Source organism: Mustelus asterias, chromosome 3 (genome assembly GCF_964213995.1).
Source record: "Mustelus asterias chromosome 3, sMusAst1.hap1.1, whole genome shotgun sequence".
Taxonomy (NCBI): domain Eukaryota; kingdom Metazoa; phylum Chordata; class Chondrichthyes; order Carcharhiniformes; family Triakidae; genus Mustelus; species Mustelus asterias.
The window spans coordinates 50,670,591-50,688,325 of record NC_135803.1 but is presented as its reverse complement, the minus strand read 5'-3'; the positions used below and the strand labels follow the sequence as shown (position 1 = coordinate 50,688,325).

Sequence of the window (17,735 nt, the reverse complement as noted above, 5' to 3'; positions counted from 1 at the left end):
ATCCGCTGACTTTTCTCCACTCCCCTGCCTCCGCCACCAAGAGTGCTCACCCCTCTTTGCACTCCTCACACTTCTCTCCCACCATTCACTGTCTCCTCACACCCCCACCTTGAACAACACTCACTCCTCCCCCACCCCTAACAATACTAACCCCCAACACTGTTCACACTCTTCAGCCACCCTCCTGACATGGCTCACTTGATCAACTCCTCCAATGCTCGCCTTGCCCCCATACACCCAAATATGTTCAGCCTCCTGACCCCTCCCCATCCTAATAATATTCACCATCATCCCCTACTAGAAACTCGAAACCAACAAGTATATAAAACAGAAGTATTTGAAGCAAAATCTTTAAAAGATAACTCACCATAACACTGCAAGCATACTGACTGTGCAATGATAGTAATGCAATTGATATAGTTTTTTTATGTTTAAGGAGAATGTTTAAAAGTTCAGCTTTATGCTACAGGTAGTTGGTATGTCTGGAGGGAATGCAGCTCAGATTTTGGGAGAACAGGATAACTACCCATTTCAACCTTGCCAGTGTGGATTTTAAGTAGAGCTAAAAGACTTTTTTTTACTTGGGTTCCCCAGGTATTTCTGATTAGAGTTATTGGACAGGATCATGTGATGCTGTGCTTGACGTGCAGATCTGGGTCTGTCGCAGAGAAAAAAAAGCTTTTGCAGAAAGCAGTTAGTTTCAACTGAAGCCTTGTTGAAGTTGGAAGGATTTTGCAGTCATCTGGAACTCCATGCTTCTCTCTCTGAATACTCCAAGACTGTTAACAAACGTTAAAGCAAGTATGTCAGTGTTTGCTAACTACTTATTTAAAAATGGTTTGATCAATGCATGAATAGGGCTTATTTGAAACTGGAACAGTCATTAGCTAGGAAGTAAATTTGTTTCCTTTCATTTTTACATATTGTTCAACTGTTAATGATTAAGTTGTTTAATTTGTTAGAGTTATACTTTAAACTGTTATTAAATAAAATTTGTTTGACTATAAAAGATCCCTAAGTGGAGTTTACTCCTGGAGCAAAACATTCTATCTCACAATAATGCCAAAATAGAAACATTGTTGTGGTCTAATCTGGCTTCGTAATGTAACTTGGGGTTCCTGCCCAGCACTCGAACAACCTTAAGGGGAGTTACTTGGGCTGCTGCTATCAAGAGGAGTGCATGCCCTTGCCGTCCCTTCTCCTTGCCAGAAATCCGTGCTTGTGGATTTCTGAGATGATTCCTCACTTCAAGTCAAGAACACTAGCTCCAACAGCGGAATAAAGTAAGGGTGTATTTCAATCAAGGTCAATCATGGCATCTCTGCAGACCAGAAGACCCAGCCCATAGTTACTAGTCTATGTGACTCAATTCTACATATTTCTGTGCATTTGGGAATTAAGCCATTAGGGGGCGAAGAAGGTGTAGAATTGAAAATAATTTTATATGCCATGTAGTTCAAGTGATGGAAGTCATAAAATATAGTTAATGCATTTAGTTAATGTCAGTAAAATCCTTACAATAAGCCTAGTACATTGCTTCACTGATTCATCTGTGCTTCTACTTTTACTTTATTGTTCAGAAGAATGATGTAGACACATGAATCTGCAGTAAATGTGGGCTGAGATGCTAAGCTTTCTAATACATGACGATTCATTTCAATCCAGTTATAGTGATCATAAAACTGAATCGTGAGTGGTTTTGCTGCATTTTCAAAGTGTTTATTTTACGGTTGAATTGAATCGTGCTTATTAAAGGAGTTTGGCTGGCATATTTTCTCTTGGCATCAAAACATCTGGTTTAAGAATTTTTAAAACTTTGTGAATTCAAACATCAGTAGTTGATCTATCGAACAAATAATGGTTATCTACGTGCAATGCACATTGATTGGAATGACCTATTATCCACTTGGTGACCCACATTTGCTATAGATTTTATATTTAACCTTTCACCCGTAGCTTGATGACCTTGTCTTATCCTTGCAGGTGCTTTGGCATCAGCCCAAAGATTTAGCTGCATATGGTAGTCAGTTTAACTGATTTGTGATGCACCATATGTGCTGTATAACCTGTATGTCTCAGCCTCTTTGTCCCTCCTCGTCCTCCTCATTCTTCCCAAACTGAACTTGATTAGTGGACCAACCTTAAACACATTGTCTAAGAAACGTACATTAGCTGTGTGGCATTATTATCTGAAGTGGTTTATATTAAGCTTAAAAAATTTACATTGTAATACCATATTTACAGTGCATATCAGAGCATAGAACAATAATTTCTAGTAGAATTGTTTAAAGGCAATGTATATTTTGCTTATTAAAGATGTGTGGTCATAAATTGCACAGAATCCAATACTGAGGATATTTGACTTCATTTAATTTTTAATAAATATTCATGGTAAACCATGGTTGTTTATTCCACTATCTCATTAAATGTCTTTTTTTCCCTTTTAAATTATTTAATAAATTTCACGTGTAACTGCAGACAACTTTCAAGTTTTGAAGGTAAGAGTATCTTCGATTTTTAAAAGGCCTGCCCTTAAAACCTGAAGTTGTGGAGTGTCCACATCGAAAGATGAAGTTAATACAGAATTTTGCTTTGTGCAGCTGGTGGGGATGAGCCAGTTTATTTTGATTGCTGGCCTGTGTTCATTCTTAAACATATGTTTATCAAATTAATCGGAATGTTTTTGTTTCTGAGTATAATATATTGCTCCTTGGAATACATTGTGCACATTCTGCTCTCCTTTTATTGTTTGCCATCTGTCCTGACGTCTGCTGACTGGAAGCACCTCCCCTAATGTGCACTTCTGTAATTAGATGCCTGTGGCTCCTCTCAAAGTGGAAACAATGGGCGGCTTTTGTGCTGCACATCAATGTGGCCTCAAGGTGGCAATTCATACCCTTGCCAATCTGGTGTGTTGCCGACAGCCCCAGATGGCTTCCTGCAGTGGGGCTTTAGTGTTGCAAGATCTTTGTCCCAGCTTTAAGAACACCATTTGGTCTCTATTTTAGTAATCAGGGTAGTGCACGTGTAGACTTCTATGAGCATATTGGTTTCCAGGGTGTGCATGACATAAAGAAAAATGTTCTGCCACCAATTTATTTTTAAGTCTGTCTGCAGACCTGGGCGGCAAGCCTCTCTGTGGTGTTTGGAGAAAGGGGCGTCACCATCTGTTCTTCATTCCCAGATCAGTGGATTAGTAGCCTTATGTGATGAGATCAGCTAGATCAGCTTTCACGACAGGGCACTGCACTCGCTTCATCTCGAGACTTCTCCTCTTGGGCTGTCGTTCTCTCTCTAACTGAAAGCAAGGCTTTTAAACACACCAAGGCTCCTTTTACTGTGATGGAAGGTACAGGCTTTATCAAAAGTGATCTGTGACATATACCTTGATGGCTATGTTCAGCTGATGGCTATGTTCAGCTTGCAAGCTTTTGTTTTTGCTAGCCTTCCTGTATCAGCCTGCCTGGCTTCACACTGAGTAAGGAAGTACTTCTGCCCTGTTTGTTTGCTGCTGATTACTGCACAGATGTGTGCTTCCCACAGCTTCTGCACTGCAAGTTAAGTTGGTTCAGAATTCTCTCTTTTACTCTCCCTATTAGGTTTCTCTAAATTGCTTTTTCCGATTTAATGTGTGCGTGCCTAGTTAGCAGTTTATTTTCTATAAAAGCTCCACTGACAAAGACAGCAGTATATTAACAAGTGGACAGGCGGTATTTGCATCTTCTAATTCAGTTCAAATGTAACTGGCTGATATGGTGAGTATTTTTTTAATGCTAATATTATCTTCTCAAATGCTAACCTTTGTAACTCTGTTACATTTGCCTTAGAAATGTGGGTTAATTTGAACCTTTATTAAATGTGAACTGTAAACACTTTTTTAAATCAAAATCGGAGTGAATGCCAAAAGGTGAAGAAAGCTGGGGGGACAATTCAAAATAGTTCTGCAAGGCACCATTATCAAAGATTCATGATTCAAGCACAGTATTTATCTTTGTTAAAATGGATTTGGCAAAATTTGTTTTGTTATCTCTCATTCTTGAAGGGTAAACCGATTGCAAAGGTTTGATATATTACTGGTGCAGCAATGTTTGTGCGCAGCAAGATCTATTTGTATCTCCACTATTTGATCTGCAATGATTGCCAGGGCTCCATTAGATGTTAAAAAGGCACAAATGTAACTTCACCCAACTATTTGCAGTAAAACTGGGCACTACACCTAGAAATGATTCAAAGCCTATATGATAAGTGTGTTTTTAAACTTGCTCTAAAATGAAGAACTAACTGCTGTGGCCAAAATAGATGGGTTTTTTGCCAAGAGGCTGAGCTATAGAGGGGAAAGGAATTGGCTGCTGCAGTGTTGGCTGTTGTGCTGGACATGAGTGATACTTCTGGGGGGGAAAGAAAATACAAATCATCTCTATAATTTGCACATGTAACTGCTGTACAATCAGCGTATATTCAATCACAGAACAAAAACCTAGCCTCTTCCTCAAGCATAGTTAAGAATACCTGAAACTGAATGCCTCTGAGGATTCCTTGAATTCAGTTGACTGATTGTGACGGGAAGCTCTGATTCTCCGTTTGCGCTGGATTTGCTCATCTCAGGGCAGTGATGTTCCAGTTTAGCTTCAGCAACTTTGAGATTAGGAGGGGAAAATCTGCCAGATGTCCCAGTCTTTATTGGTATTGAATGACCACTGCTAAATGTTGAATGAAAGTAGAATTGGTTGAGGTAAGAATGTTTAATTTATATTTCACACAAGGGAGGTTCACAGCCCATATTTAATGGTTTAATCTGAGTTTGTGTTAATTTCCACATATCTGAGATTACTGACACCAGCATACCATATCTAATGTAGGAGTTTGCCAGCAGTAAAGTCAAATTATTTGGCCTTTAGTGGAAATCATAGAATCCTACAGTGCAGAAGGGGGCCATTTGGCCCATCAAATCTGCATCAACCACAATCCCACCCAGGCCCTATCCCTATAACCCCATGCATTTACCCTTGCTAGTCCCCCTGACACTAAGGGGCAATTTAGCATGGCCAATCCACCTAACCCGCACATCTTTGGACTGTGGGAGGAAACCGGAGCACCTGGAGGAAACCCACGCCGACATGGGGAGAACGTGCAAACTCCACAGAGGCAGTCACTCAAGCCAGGAATCGAACCCAGGTCCCTGGAGCTGTGAGGCAGCAGTGCTAACCACTGTGCCACCTAATGATTAATGATCAGTGATTTGGATCAGGAAAAGCTGGAAGCCATTTAAGTTATGCCATGATTGAAATTGCTAAAGAATGAAATGATTATATCTGTGATCACCTAGCTGTGAGGTATCATAGGTAACTGGTACCCATGGTATCATTCAACGAGTGATCAAAGCCTTCAGAAGAGAGAAATTAAGGAAAGAAAATATTTTTGGTTGTTTTACTGTTCTTCAGAAACACAAGATTCCCTGTTCAACCAAAGTGCTCTTGCTGATATGACCTAAACCCATTTCTAGCAGAACTCCATTCCTAAATTTTCTTGAAATTGATTACAGTAAAATTGTGAGTCTGTTTCATAGTAAATCTAAGCTTGTGAAAGAGCTCAGTGCACGTTCTGAAGTTAGGGTTGCCAACCTTCCTGGAATGGGTGGGAATCTCCTTTTAAAATATTATTTTGAGCAAAAAAATTAATATGCTCTTCGTTCATTGTAAAATGGTGGTCTGATGATGGGGGTTAAGTAAGGATAGTGCACTCAAACTGCCTGTTTTCTCCTGTCAATAATCTTAAAGGTTAAGCTCTCACGTGAAGCGTAGAGAAGAATAACAGAATGGGACTGTTGTTTCTCTGGTAGGAGGTTCTGGAGGCTGCCCAGCAGCAGTCCCTGAAGGGGGGCAAGGATTCAGCAGCGGCTGCTTTAAAGGGCTGCTGCCTGAGCACTGTTCCAGCAGGAGCCCAGACGGTGCCTGCACAAGGCAATTCTAAATGAGCAGAGTAAATGACCAAAAGTACTTTGTGTTATGTGCTTCAAAGAAACCCATCATCCCCGCCCCACTAGGGTCCGAGGCTTTGCACTTTGCCCTCCCGGGATGGGATCACCTTGCGCCATGCCAGCAGGGTTCCATGATGTCTCTTCTGCCTGGGTTTCAAAGAACAAAGAACAATACAGCACAGGAACAGGCCCTTCGGCCCTCCAAGCCCGCGCCGCTCCCCGGTCCAGGATTGAATCCTGAATCCAGGATCCCCGCCCAATTTTCCAGCCTATCTACATACCAATATCCTATCCACCGAGCTGTCCCTCACAGCTACGATGCTTTGTTCATTACAATCTATTAACTCACCCCCACCCCCCCATTCCAGACCATGTGATTTCCCTGAATAAATCCAGCAGAAGTTGGCAACCCTATCTGAACTGTTCTCTTTACAAATGTCTGCAAAAGATGTTTGTTTACATTTCATTAAAAAGTTTAAAGGATTGCTCAATAAAGTAAATGGGTTCTCAAACACTTTTCACGTGCAGAGGTCCTGATCAAATTTTGTTTTTCTCCTGCCCTGTGCGATTTATTTTTACAAAAATATTTCATTTTTTTTACTGGAACTATCATGTTAATGTTGAGTTCTGTTCAAAACTTCAGTTGATTTGTCTGATGCTGATTTTTATTTTGCAGACCAATCTTATTAGATTGTTATCAAAGTTATTAGATGCAATTTGCATTTGTATACATCTTTTTTTAAAAGACCACCGTGTGTTAAAAATTGGGAATATTTTAGAGAATCCTGTAAGGTGTGAAATATTACAGCAATGCTATTTGGCCAGGTTGTTATTTTTTCTGACTGTTCATTGGCAGAGTTTCTGCACTAAACTGTTTCAGATGTAAAAGAAAATGAATTTTTCTGCAACAGCTGCAACTGGAACTAATGGAGCATGAGTTAATTTGTCAATAAATGCTATTTCAGGTCATCAAATTGGAATTGCAAAATGGATTTGTTGAAGGCAAAATGTGCTGATAAGCTAAGTTCTCCATTGAAATACTGGTGTATATAAGTGGACAAAATACCACGTCATAGACTTGTTAGCAAAACAGAAACCCATGGGATTAAAGTGGCACTGGTAATGTGGCTGCAAAATTGTCTGAAATAGAAAGCAGAGTGTTGTGGCGATCAATAGTTTATCAGACTTGAGGGTGACACACACTGGTGTCTCCTAAGGGCCAATATTAGGAGTGTTCTATTTTAACACCAGGACTTGAGTATAAGGGGAATAATTTCAAAGTTTGCAGAGGACACAAAACTTGAAAATGTAATAAACCACAAGGCAGATAGTAATAAATTTTAGGAAGATGTAGACAGGTAAAATTGCATTCACATTTTTGTACTAACCAAACCGGAATGTAAAATCTCTTTTGAATCAGCAAAATCACTAAATATAGTTAATTTGTGACAGATCGATAGCCAATGGAGCCTCAAGGTGCCACTGTTTATTGTGCAAGTATTAAAGGTAAGGGGAGAAAATTCCCCTCTATATAAAGCTGGAAGCTACAAAATAAACAGTATTTAATCTCTACTGCAAATCCCGGCCAGAATGGAGAGATTGGGTAACTCTCCCATCAATCACAACTGGAGACTCCACTGCTGTAAGTGAGCTACTTAAATGTAACTGTCCTCCAAGTCCTGCTCCACCTCCAATTCGTTGGCTGACACAGTACATTAATTTAAATCATACTGTACAGAGTCTAATGCATTTTTAACTTTTCCCTCCCTGCAGAAGAAAATCAGAAACTGAGCAAGTGTTGAAGATGTATTATTTATGGCCGCAGCAGGGCCAATGTGAGGCTTTAATTCAATGCTGGTCAGCTGATTTGTGCTGAATTCATGTGACCTAGTGTTCTTGCACACCTAAGAATCTGGGCACAATGTGATGAACTTCACCTCCACCCCAAGCTAATTTAGTTGAAGGAACCCACACAACATTCCACTTTGGAATGTTGTGTGGGTTCAATGGATGTGCTTAAAGGATTACAGCTACTTAGACATATTGCAGTTACAAATATAATGTGATTATGTCCAAATTTCCATGATTTATTGGCATTGCTTGGCTTGTTTGTGCCCAGACTATAGTTGGAATTTGCTGACCATTCTTGCCGGTGGGATCTTCCCGTACCACTGACGGCAAGCCTCGCCGTGGCTTTCCCGGTGGCAGAAGGTGCATAGAACAGGAAATCCTGTTGACAGCGGTGGGATCACGATATCCTGCAGCTGGGCAATGGCGGGCCACCTTTGTCATCGTGAAACACACCACAAGGATGCATGGAAAATCCCGCTGTGTGTGTGTGCGCGTACGCGCGCAAATCAGGAGGAAATTCTGAGCCTACCTATTACCATAATGACTACAAGGCAATGTTAGTTTGGAGTTGGATCAAGATTTTGTTCATGAAAAACTGTAGAAGTTAAAAAGTCTGACACACACAACCTGTCTATGAGGCATGTAGGATCAATACAATTAAGTAGCTTTAAAAAAATGCATTGAGCAAGAACCCAAAAGTATTTGAATTTTCCAAATTTATAGTTTTATACCATGCCACTAGTAGACTAATCACAGGTAGGAGTGAGAATGATGAGACAGTGCAGGAATGAGATAGAGAATCTGGTGAACTGGTGCGGCAACAATAACCTCTCCCTCAATGTCAACAAAACAAAGGAGATTGTCATCAACTTCAGGAAGCGTAAAGGAGAACATGCCCCTGTCTATATCAGTGGGGGCAAAGTAGAAAGGGTCGAGAATTTCAAGTTTTTAGGTGTCCAGATCACCAACAACCTGCCCTGGTTCCCGCCATGCCGACACTAGAGTTAAGAAAGCCCACCAACGCCTCTACTTTCTCAGAGGACGAAGGAAATTTGGCATGTCAACTATGACTCTCGCCAATTTTTACAGATGCACCAAAGAAAGCATTCTTTCTGGTTGTATCACAGCTTGGTATGGCTTTTGCTCTGCCCAAGACTGCAAAGAACTACAAAAGGTCGTGAATGTAGCCCAATCCATTACGCAAACCAGCCTCCCATTCATTGACTCTGTCTACACTTCCCGCTGCCTTGGCAAAGCAGCCAGCATAATTAAGGACCCCATGCACCCCGGACATTCTCTCTTCCACCACCTTCCATCAGGAAAAAGATACAAAAGTCTAAAGGTCACGTACCAACCGACTCAAGAACAGCTTCTTCCCTGCTGCCATCAGACTTTTGAATGGACCTACCTTGCATTAAGTTGATCTTTCTCTACACTCTAGCTTATAACTGTTCCACTACATTCTGCACTCTCTTGTTTCCTTCTCTATGAACAGTATGCTTTGTCTGTATAGCATACGAGGAACAATACTTTTCACTATGTTGATACATGTGGCAATAATAAATCAAATCAAAAAAACACAAGTGGAAATCGGAAACTTTGGAAAAGAAAAATATGAGCAAAAAGCTGTCTAAACTATTCTCCTGAACTAATTAACAGCCAGCAGAAAGGGAAAGTATGGACTAGATCATCAGGGTTGCTATTTCGCTCTTGCCAGGAATTCTGGCACATGAAGAAAAGTGTATGGATACGTCAAATAAGTCTGATCTTTTCAGTATGGATACGGGATATGTATAGCAAAAAGTGATAGAAAAGGCACGCCCGTCCACTTGATTGTCATTCCTGGCAAACTGGGACAGCTCATTGAGTGATGAACTGAGGACAATATCTTGGGGATCTTTTTTAAATAAATTGCACAAGTAACCAGAACCAAAAAATATCCAATTTAATAATTAATTATTCATGAAATGTATCCAATTTGCCCAGTCCAAATCATCCAAGTTGCAAATCATTTGAAAGCACAAGTTTTAAGTGCTTGCTGACAGCCTTTACTGTGTGTAAGCAGTTTTTAAAAAATAGCATCTTTGGACAACCTTGGCTGAGTAGTACTCTCACTCAGCATGAATTCAAGTACCACCCCGGGACTTGAACACACAAACTGGGCTAGCACTTCAATGCATTACTGAGCAAAGCATTGTCAGAAGGGCTATCTTTCAGATGAGATGTTAAACCAATGGCCTGTATGCCCACTCAAATGGATTTGATATGGCCTAGTGTTGTACATTTTGTACCTCAGATCTGTGCAGAGATGACACTTGTTCTATGTGTGCAGGAACTTTATTTACACGAGTTTTGTGCAATGCTTCACAATGTCTACTCCATGCTTCCAGCTCTTTCTAAAGTGTGTTTACTTGTCCTGAGGTCCATACCCAGGTTTAATCAGTCAAGCACAGTGAGCATCAATAGTAAACAGACTCTCATATTCAAACACAAAAAAATGAACAATACACAAGGCATTACTTAAATCAGGACAGTTTTGCCAATGCCCAGGTCAACATTTATCCCTGTACCAACATCACTAAAATTGTAACTGCTGTTTGGGGATCAGCCTTTTTGCAAATTAATACTGCTGCATTTTCCTACTTCAAAAGTACTTTAACAGCTGCAAAGCATCTCGGATCATTTGGAATTCTTTATAAAAGCAAGAGGTACCTTTTTTCTATCTCACTGGAAACTAAGACATGTTTTGCTTTCTGGACACTTTTTATTTTCTCTGAGACTCAGTAAGTGAATGCACTTCATCATGTAATTTTGAATTATATGAACTCTGAAAGATTTCCAGATTTGTCCCATGTTGATTGCTGAGCTAATTGAGCTTGGCTGATGTAGGATTGGTGAAGATTCCCATTCCTGATTGCTCTTTCATCCTGAATTGTAAAGTACAGAAGTGAGAATGGGATGAAGTTCAACTATCCTTTACCTTTGCCCCACTGTCACCATCCCAGTCAGAAACAATGCGGCAGCTGACTGAGCAATTACCACCTTGACTCATACATTAATAAATAAATGTCCATTTGCCATTTCAATCTAAACCTTTGTCAATGATCCCCCTTCCTAGGCATGTGAACTTTTTGGATTTGCCCTTTAAGCAATTAGAATGTGAGTACTTCATAAAAGTTAGAAAGACTAAGGTGAACTTACTTAGCTTTCACAAAATATTTTGTATGTTGTAAATTTTTCTTTCTTTCTGCAGTGAAATCTCCCATCTGCTTTTTTTTAAAAAAAAGTTATATTCTGGGAACTGAATATAATGCCACTTCTCAAAAATGGTGATAAGTGCTCACGAGATGTTTGCTGGATAAGTAAAATACTCCGACAATCTAATTGCAAAAACAAACCCATGGAGACTTGAAAGGCTGTGTAAATGGGATTTTGTTAGAAATGGGAAGCAATAATGGGGGTGCTTGAAGAGATCAACTAGATGTAGCATGGTGAATTAAAGGCCAAAGGCTAGGCAGTTGTGGGCCTTGCAAGTGCAGTTGTAAATTTCTTGGGGGGAAATGGACATTAGCATTGATGTGTACGTCTTCAAATGCAAGATACCTGCTGGATGTTGACGAGATATTTGGCTTGAGCAAGACAAAAGATTTTTTTTAAAAGGACATTCAATTCACACTTGGTTTGAAACATGTTTTTTAACATAATAGATTGCTGATCAAAGACGAGCAGACTTGTTCCACAGCAGGTGATGCTAACTTGTCAATTCTGCAGCCTGAGAATTACTGGTTCCATGTTGAGGCAGTAATTTAGTATTGCTTTTAAAGTTATGGACAAAACAGTCACCAGGATGGCATTGACATTTTCTCCAATTTATGTTCTTTAAATAGTTTAGCATTCTACGTCTATTGATATTTTTGAGTGATTGGACACATCCAGTGCTGAGTCTTCTAACACTCTGATCTTCTATCAATTTCACTGTTCATGGGAAGAAAACTAATTTTGTGAACACCACTGGCTAGGCCAGCATTTATTGCCCATCTCTAATTTCCCTTGAGAAGGTGGTGGTGATCTGCCTCTTTGAACCAGTGCAGTCTGTGATGTAGGAACACCCACATTGCTGTTTGGAAGGTATTTGGTTAGGTATTTTCACCTAACAATAGTGAAGGAACAGAAATATCTCTTGAAGGTAGGTGGTGTGTGACCTGGTGGTAAACTGGCAGGTGTGGTGTTCCCGTGCATCTGCTGTTTTGCCCTTCTAGCTGGTAGAGATCATGGGTTTGGAAGTTGCTGTCAAAGGAGCCTTGGTGAGTTGCTGCAGTGTATCTTGTCGATGGTACACACTGCTACCACTGTGCATCAGTGAGGAGGGAGTGAATGTTTAAGGTGGTGAATGATGTGCCAATCAAGCAGGGTGCTTTGTATTGGATGGTGTTGAGCTTTTTGAGTGTTGTTGGAGCGGCACCCATTCAAGCAATTGGACCTCTTACATTAATTTTATATTTAGTACTTCACTACTTTTTTGTATTAAACTTTGTGTCACTGCTCCAACTTACCCAACTGATTTTGAAGTTATTAAGTTGTCGCCTCCTATTCAACCCATTCTCTTAAGAGAGCCATTCTCACATTTGCATGTTCAAACATGATGTAGCAGGATCCATTCTGACTGGTGTACCTGTGCAGCACTAATTCCAAAAATAAAACTTCTGATCCACAAAATTTAGGATTTTGCCTTCAGGTGGATCCAGGTTATGGGAGACCTGGTAGCTGGTAATTAAAGATCTGTAGAAAATGGAACTCTGGTTTATAATCATTTGTGACTTTGCCCAGTTTGCACTGAGCTTCTAAATCACTCATCAATATAAACTGGAAACAGTAGAGACCAAAACTGATCCCCTGATGGATTCTATTCAGCACTTTTCTCTGGCCCTTCATTGAACAACCCATTCAACCAATATCACTGCTTTCTGCCCCTTAGTAGCTCCTATTCATTCCCAACTTTCATTTTGAATCTGATTCTGCTTCAAGTTTAAATAGTCTTTCATTTCAACTGCTTTTTAGAACACTCATTACATCCCACCTTTTGGACTTCCTTCAATCCACTTAGACTGTTGTTTTCTTAAAAACATTGACAGGTAGCTCATTGTGGTAGTTTGTTGGTAAGATCTTGTTGTTTTTATTTTAAATACATGGCTTCAACAGCTCAAACACTCAGCTTTTGTATGTAAAAGACACTTCTTGCTTTAAATGTAGAAATACGAAAAGGTGAAAGCATTACTTGGATTTGGCAGCACAGAAGCAAGCAATTGGGCCTAATAGGTCTATGAAAATGTTTATGCTCCACATAAGCACCACCTCAACTTACAATTTCATGCTCTTTCAACATATTCTTCGCTTTCAGCTTCTCTTTAAATGCATCTGCCTTGCTAGTACAAATAGTTGCGAATTGCCTATCCTCTTCACTTGTCTAAACAAAGTGACTATCTCATGTTTTTAGCACCTAGTTTTGAATTCCTCAAGTGGAACCACCTTCTCTACCTCGAATCTATCAAACCCTTCATATCAAAAAACATCGGACAGCACAGTGGTTAGCACTGCTGCCTCATAGCGCCAGGGACCTGGGTTCAATTCCGGCCTTGGGTGACTGTCTGTCTGTGCGGAGTCTGCATGTTCTCCCTGTATCTGCGTGTGTTTCCTCCAGGTGCTCCAGTTTCCTCCCACAGTCTAAAGATGTGGTTAGATTGATTGGCCATCCTAAATTGAACATTAGTGTCAAGGGGATTAGCAGGGTGGATGTGTGGGGTTACGGGGATAGGGCCTGGGTAGGATTGTTGTCATTGCGGGCTCAATGGGCCAAATGGCCTCTTTCTGCACCGTAGGGATTCAATGGTCCTTCAGGTCAGCTGTCTTTTTTTCCCTAATACTATCTTTCCTGATAGTTGTATCAATGAACACATTGCCTAAATTTGACTTGTTTATTTGTAACTCCATTTAGCCCATGTTCAAGTGTAGTGAGAACGTGTACACTTTTTTCAGACCATCTGTTTGGATTTTCTCACGTGGCAAAATTTATCTTATAATTTGCATTATAAATTTCAGTATGATTATGTTAATTTCCCTTGAGTAGGATTCCGTGCAAGAGGATCTGGAAACATATAGGCCTGGATTTTCATCCTTGAGGTGGGTGGCGTGAATTGGGGAAATTGATGACTCAGCCCGTTCCTCATGGGAGAAAGTATCTGCAAATGCAGGATCTGCAATGCAAGGGATAGATGTAAGCTGGGGTCAGGCCAGCTGATCTGGAAAACATTTGGAGGCAGCCACAGGGGCTGTGGCTGGTAGGACAAGCTGTTTAAGAGGCCCATTTAGGTGCTGTGGGACATTGTCCCCGCTAAACCGAAGCACACAAGCCCTCCAGCCCCCGCCCCACACACCCCCTCACTCTTCAAACACTCCCCATACCCCATCCATGGCATTCACCCCCTATGACTCCTCGTGTACCCCCATGCCATGCTCTACTCTTCCATTCATGACCCATGCCAAGCTTTGAACTTTCACCCATTCACCCTTCCCTCCATGGCTCCTCATGATCCTAAACCAAGCTATGTCCATTGATTGACTATTTACTGTACAGACCCAATTAACCCTATCTTGACATTTAGGGTCTTTTTAAAAAAAAAGTAATTCAGTCATAACTTTCTCCTATGAACAGAAGTAATTTCACTGCAAGTTAATGTGTCAACTCATCCAGTTTCTTTAAACTATCAATACCAAAAACGACAAATGCTTGAAAGCACTTAACATTGGGTAGACCAACATTGTGAAATTGACAGCAAAGATCAGAAATCCTGAGCTGTCAGTCAAGCAGCCCAGATATCCATAATGCTTGTTGAAATAGCTGCGTCCCAGAGAAAATATTGTAGGTTGATACCATAGAGTCTGGTAGTGTATACACGAACACAGAGTGAGTTAATAGCCATGAAAGTGTCATAACTTGGCATGGGAAGGACATGGGACCAGGAGGGGTGGATGGAAGGGCCAAGCTTGTCATGGGGAGGACAGAGTTTGGCATAGAGGGCATGAGGTGAACATTTTAAACTGGTCTTTAAAAGGTGATCTCATACAGACTATAGTTCACCATTCCCTTGAGGAGCTGTGAACCATGACTCTTTAAAAAATCTGGCCTGACTCTTGTGGAAGTGTCGGACATGCCTATCTCCGGATGAGGTCTTTTGACAGGAACTGGCCCACACTCTTTCAAGGCGCTCCAGAAAATCTGGACAGCTTGGGAATGCGGTCAGGAATCCTAGAATTGAAATTTGCCTGCAATTTTTAAAGGGCTTCCAAGTCAACCTGACTCAGTGAAAATCCAGGTCACAGTAGTTTTGTCTGGCACAGAAGCAGTATTCTTTACTATATGAATGAAAAATTTAAAGTTGAAATGTCTGAAAGAATTTTTCAAAAATGCATAGTGATCTCCTCACCGACACTATATATGGAGAGGCTTGAACAAGCAAAGGTGGAGAATGTCTGTATCCCATTATGAATCGGAGGAAGTTTTGTCTGAGCTTACAGTAATGTGAGAAAATTACATCCTCCCTTCAGTTCTTTTACTGGTTAAGGTCTAACAGGACCTATGTATTTTAGCTATGGACCTACATATATACATTTCTTTCCATTGAACTGAAAACAAGATGGATTATGTAATGTTCGTGAAGAAAAGAAGGAAAATCGTATGTTGGAAAAACATCTTGTTGGAACTTACTTGATCTTTCTTTTCACTTTCAGGAGTTTTCCCTGAAGGAAGTTGTTCTCTGGCTGCAAAAGGAGGAAATAAATCAGTCTGCTTGTCATACTGTTGGCTCTCTCTGAAGTGCTTACATGAGGTAACAATAGGCCAAGATAACCTCCTCGGTGGTTTTTAAGCCAAGAAATGGGCCAGAAAATCTCAGGGAATATAAAGTCTGTGGATGTGAGGGAACCAGCCTACCGGCCAGTTAAGCGAGAGTTACGAGGTCCTGACTTTTGCAAACCAACTCGGCTTGACATGCTGCTGGATATGCCATCGGCTTCTCGAGCTGTTCAGCTAAAACATGCCTGGAACAATGAAGACCGTTCTCTGAACATTTTTGTAAAAGAAGACGACAAGGTAACCTTTCACAGACATCCAGTAGCCCAAAGCACAGATTGTATCCGAGGTAAAATTGGGTACACAAGAGGGCTTCATGTCTGGCAGATTCACTGGCCTACAAGGCAGAGAGGAACACATGCTGTAGTTGGTGTGGCAACAGCTGAAGCTCCATTGCATTCTGTGGGATACACCTCTTTAGTTGGCAGTAACAATGAGTCATGGGGCTGGGACTTGGGTCGCAACAAACTATATCACAATAGTAAAAATCAGCCAGGACTAACCTATCCGGTATTTTTGGAACCAGATGAATCCTTTGTGCTGCCAGATAGTTTCTTGGTGGTTTTGGATATGGATGAAGGAACATTGAGTTTCATAGTGGATGGACAATATCTGGGTGTGGCCTTCAGAAGTCTGAAAGGGAAAAAACTGTACCCAATAGTCAGTGCAGTCTGGGGGCACTGCGAGATAACAATGAGGTACATCAATGGACTTGACCGTAAGTTACATTTAAATCTTTCTTTCATATATAAAGGTAAATGCAATATATGGTTCAAAAAGAATATGGGCATCAGCCTTTTTCAGAATATCTTGTCAAGGCAAATTTAAATTTCAAATTGAATGTATTGCGCAGGTTTGCATAGAAATAAAAATAATAGAATGTGGTTTCAGATTGCGTGCATGAGCTAAGGTGGAGGAAGAAGAAGAGTGAAATACACTGCAAAAAGAAATGTTTTCAGTCCAAACCTAAGGTTCAGTTTCTTATTATAATAATGCACAACTTTCACACATTTTACACCTACAGTCAGTGTCCTTTTTTAAGCAAGGTAACCTGTTGGAATAAAATTTCCACTTTCTTGTCTTCTCACCTCACTCAATCCTTCAGGTTAAAGACATTTGCCTTGGTTTACATTTTTTAAAATAGCTATTCTAAAATATAATTGCATTTGTGGAGGGTATTTATTCCCACCCACTGCCGTTGCTCCCTTCCCTATCTCCCCAGCTCATCAATGGCATTAACTCATTACCAGAATTTGTTTTTGATTTGATTATTGTCACCTGTTTTAGTATACGGTGAAAAGTATTGTTTCTTGCGTGCTATACAGACAAAGCATGCCATTTAAAGCGAAGGAAAGGAAAGGTGCAGTCTGTAGTGTTACAGTCATAGTGTTACAGGGTGTAGAGAAAGATCAACTTAATATAAGATAGGTCCATTCAATAGTCTGATGGCAGCAGGGAAGAAGCTGTTCTTGCGTCGGTCGGTACATTACCTCAGACTTTTGTGTCTTTTTTCTGACGGTAGAAGGTGTAAGTATGTCCAGGGTGTGTAGAATATAGTTTTAGAAATGTTTGACAGCTGTCTTTAACTTGCTGAAGGAGAATTATTTTTATGAATTCTGACAGTGTTTGATGTGACAAGCTGTTCTGGGCTTGTTCTATCATTTATTGGGACATCCGAGCCAACTATGCAAATCATTCCAGCAGTAATTGCTGTGTTGAAGATTGTTGACCTCGTCCTCCCCATCCCCAACTGTGGAATTGATGTTATAATTGTAGCTCACGTATTATATTCTTTATTGAAGTCAGTCAATTCAGTCCAGACAGGAAATTCCATCTGGGATCATCTATACCTGAATGATTAAGCCAATCACTATGTTCCAGAGCTGTGTGCAGTGTTGAATGTGCTACTTCACTTAGCATCAAATAATAAGGACTGCTGGGTCCTATTACTTAAAGACCACATTTTGTATCTACTACTCTTGTCTCCAGATTGTCAGAGAT

At 40.5% G+C, this 17,735-nt stretch overlaps 1 protein-coding gene across 10 annotated transcripts in view; it reads left to right on the top strand.

Moving 5' to 3' along the window:
• spsb4a (splA/ryanodine receptor domain and SOCS box containing 4a) overlaps positions 1-17,735 on the top strand; it is a 205,984-nt gene that overhangs the window by 90,325 nt on the left and 97,924 nt on the right. For 3 of the 10 annotated variants that reach the window (XM_078208712.1, XM_078208769.1, XM_078208775.1), the window contains exons 1-2: positions 3,185-3,349; positions 15,614-16,452. In XM_078208712.1, the coding sequence (XP_078064838.1) occupies positions 15,759-16,452 (694 nt within the window). In that variant the 5' untranslated portion in view covers positions 3,185-3,349; positions 15,614-15,758. Of the gene's footprint in view, positions 1-594; positions 802-3,184; positions 3,756-15,613; positions 16,453-17,735 lie in introns of those variants that run through there. The other 7 variants (XM_078208763.1, XM_078208732.1, XM_078208757.1 and 4 more) reach the window with 5 other exon arrangements.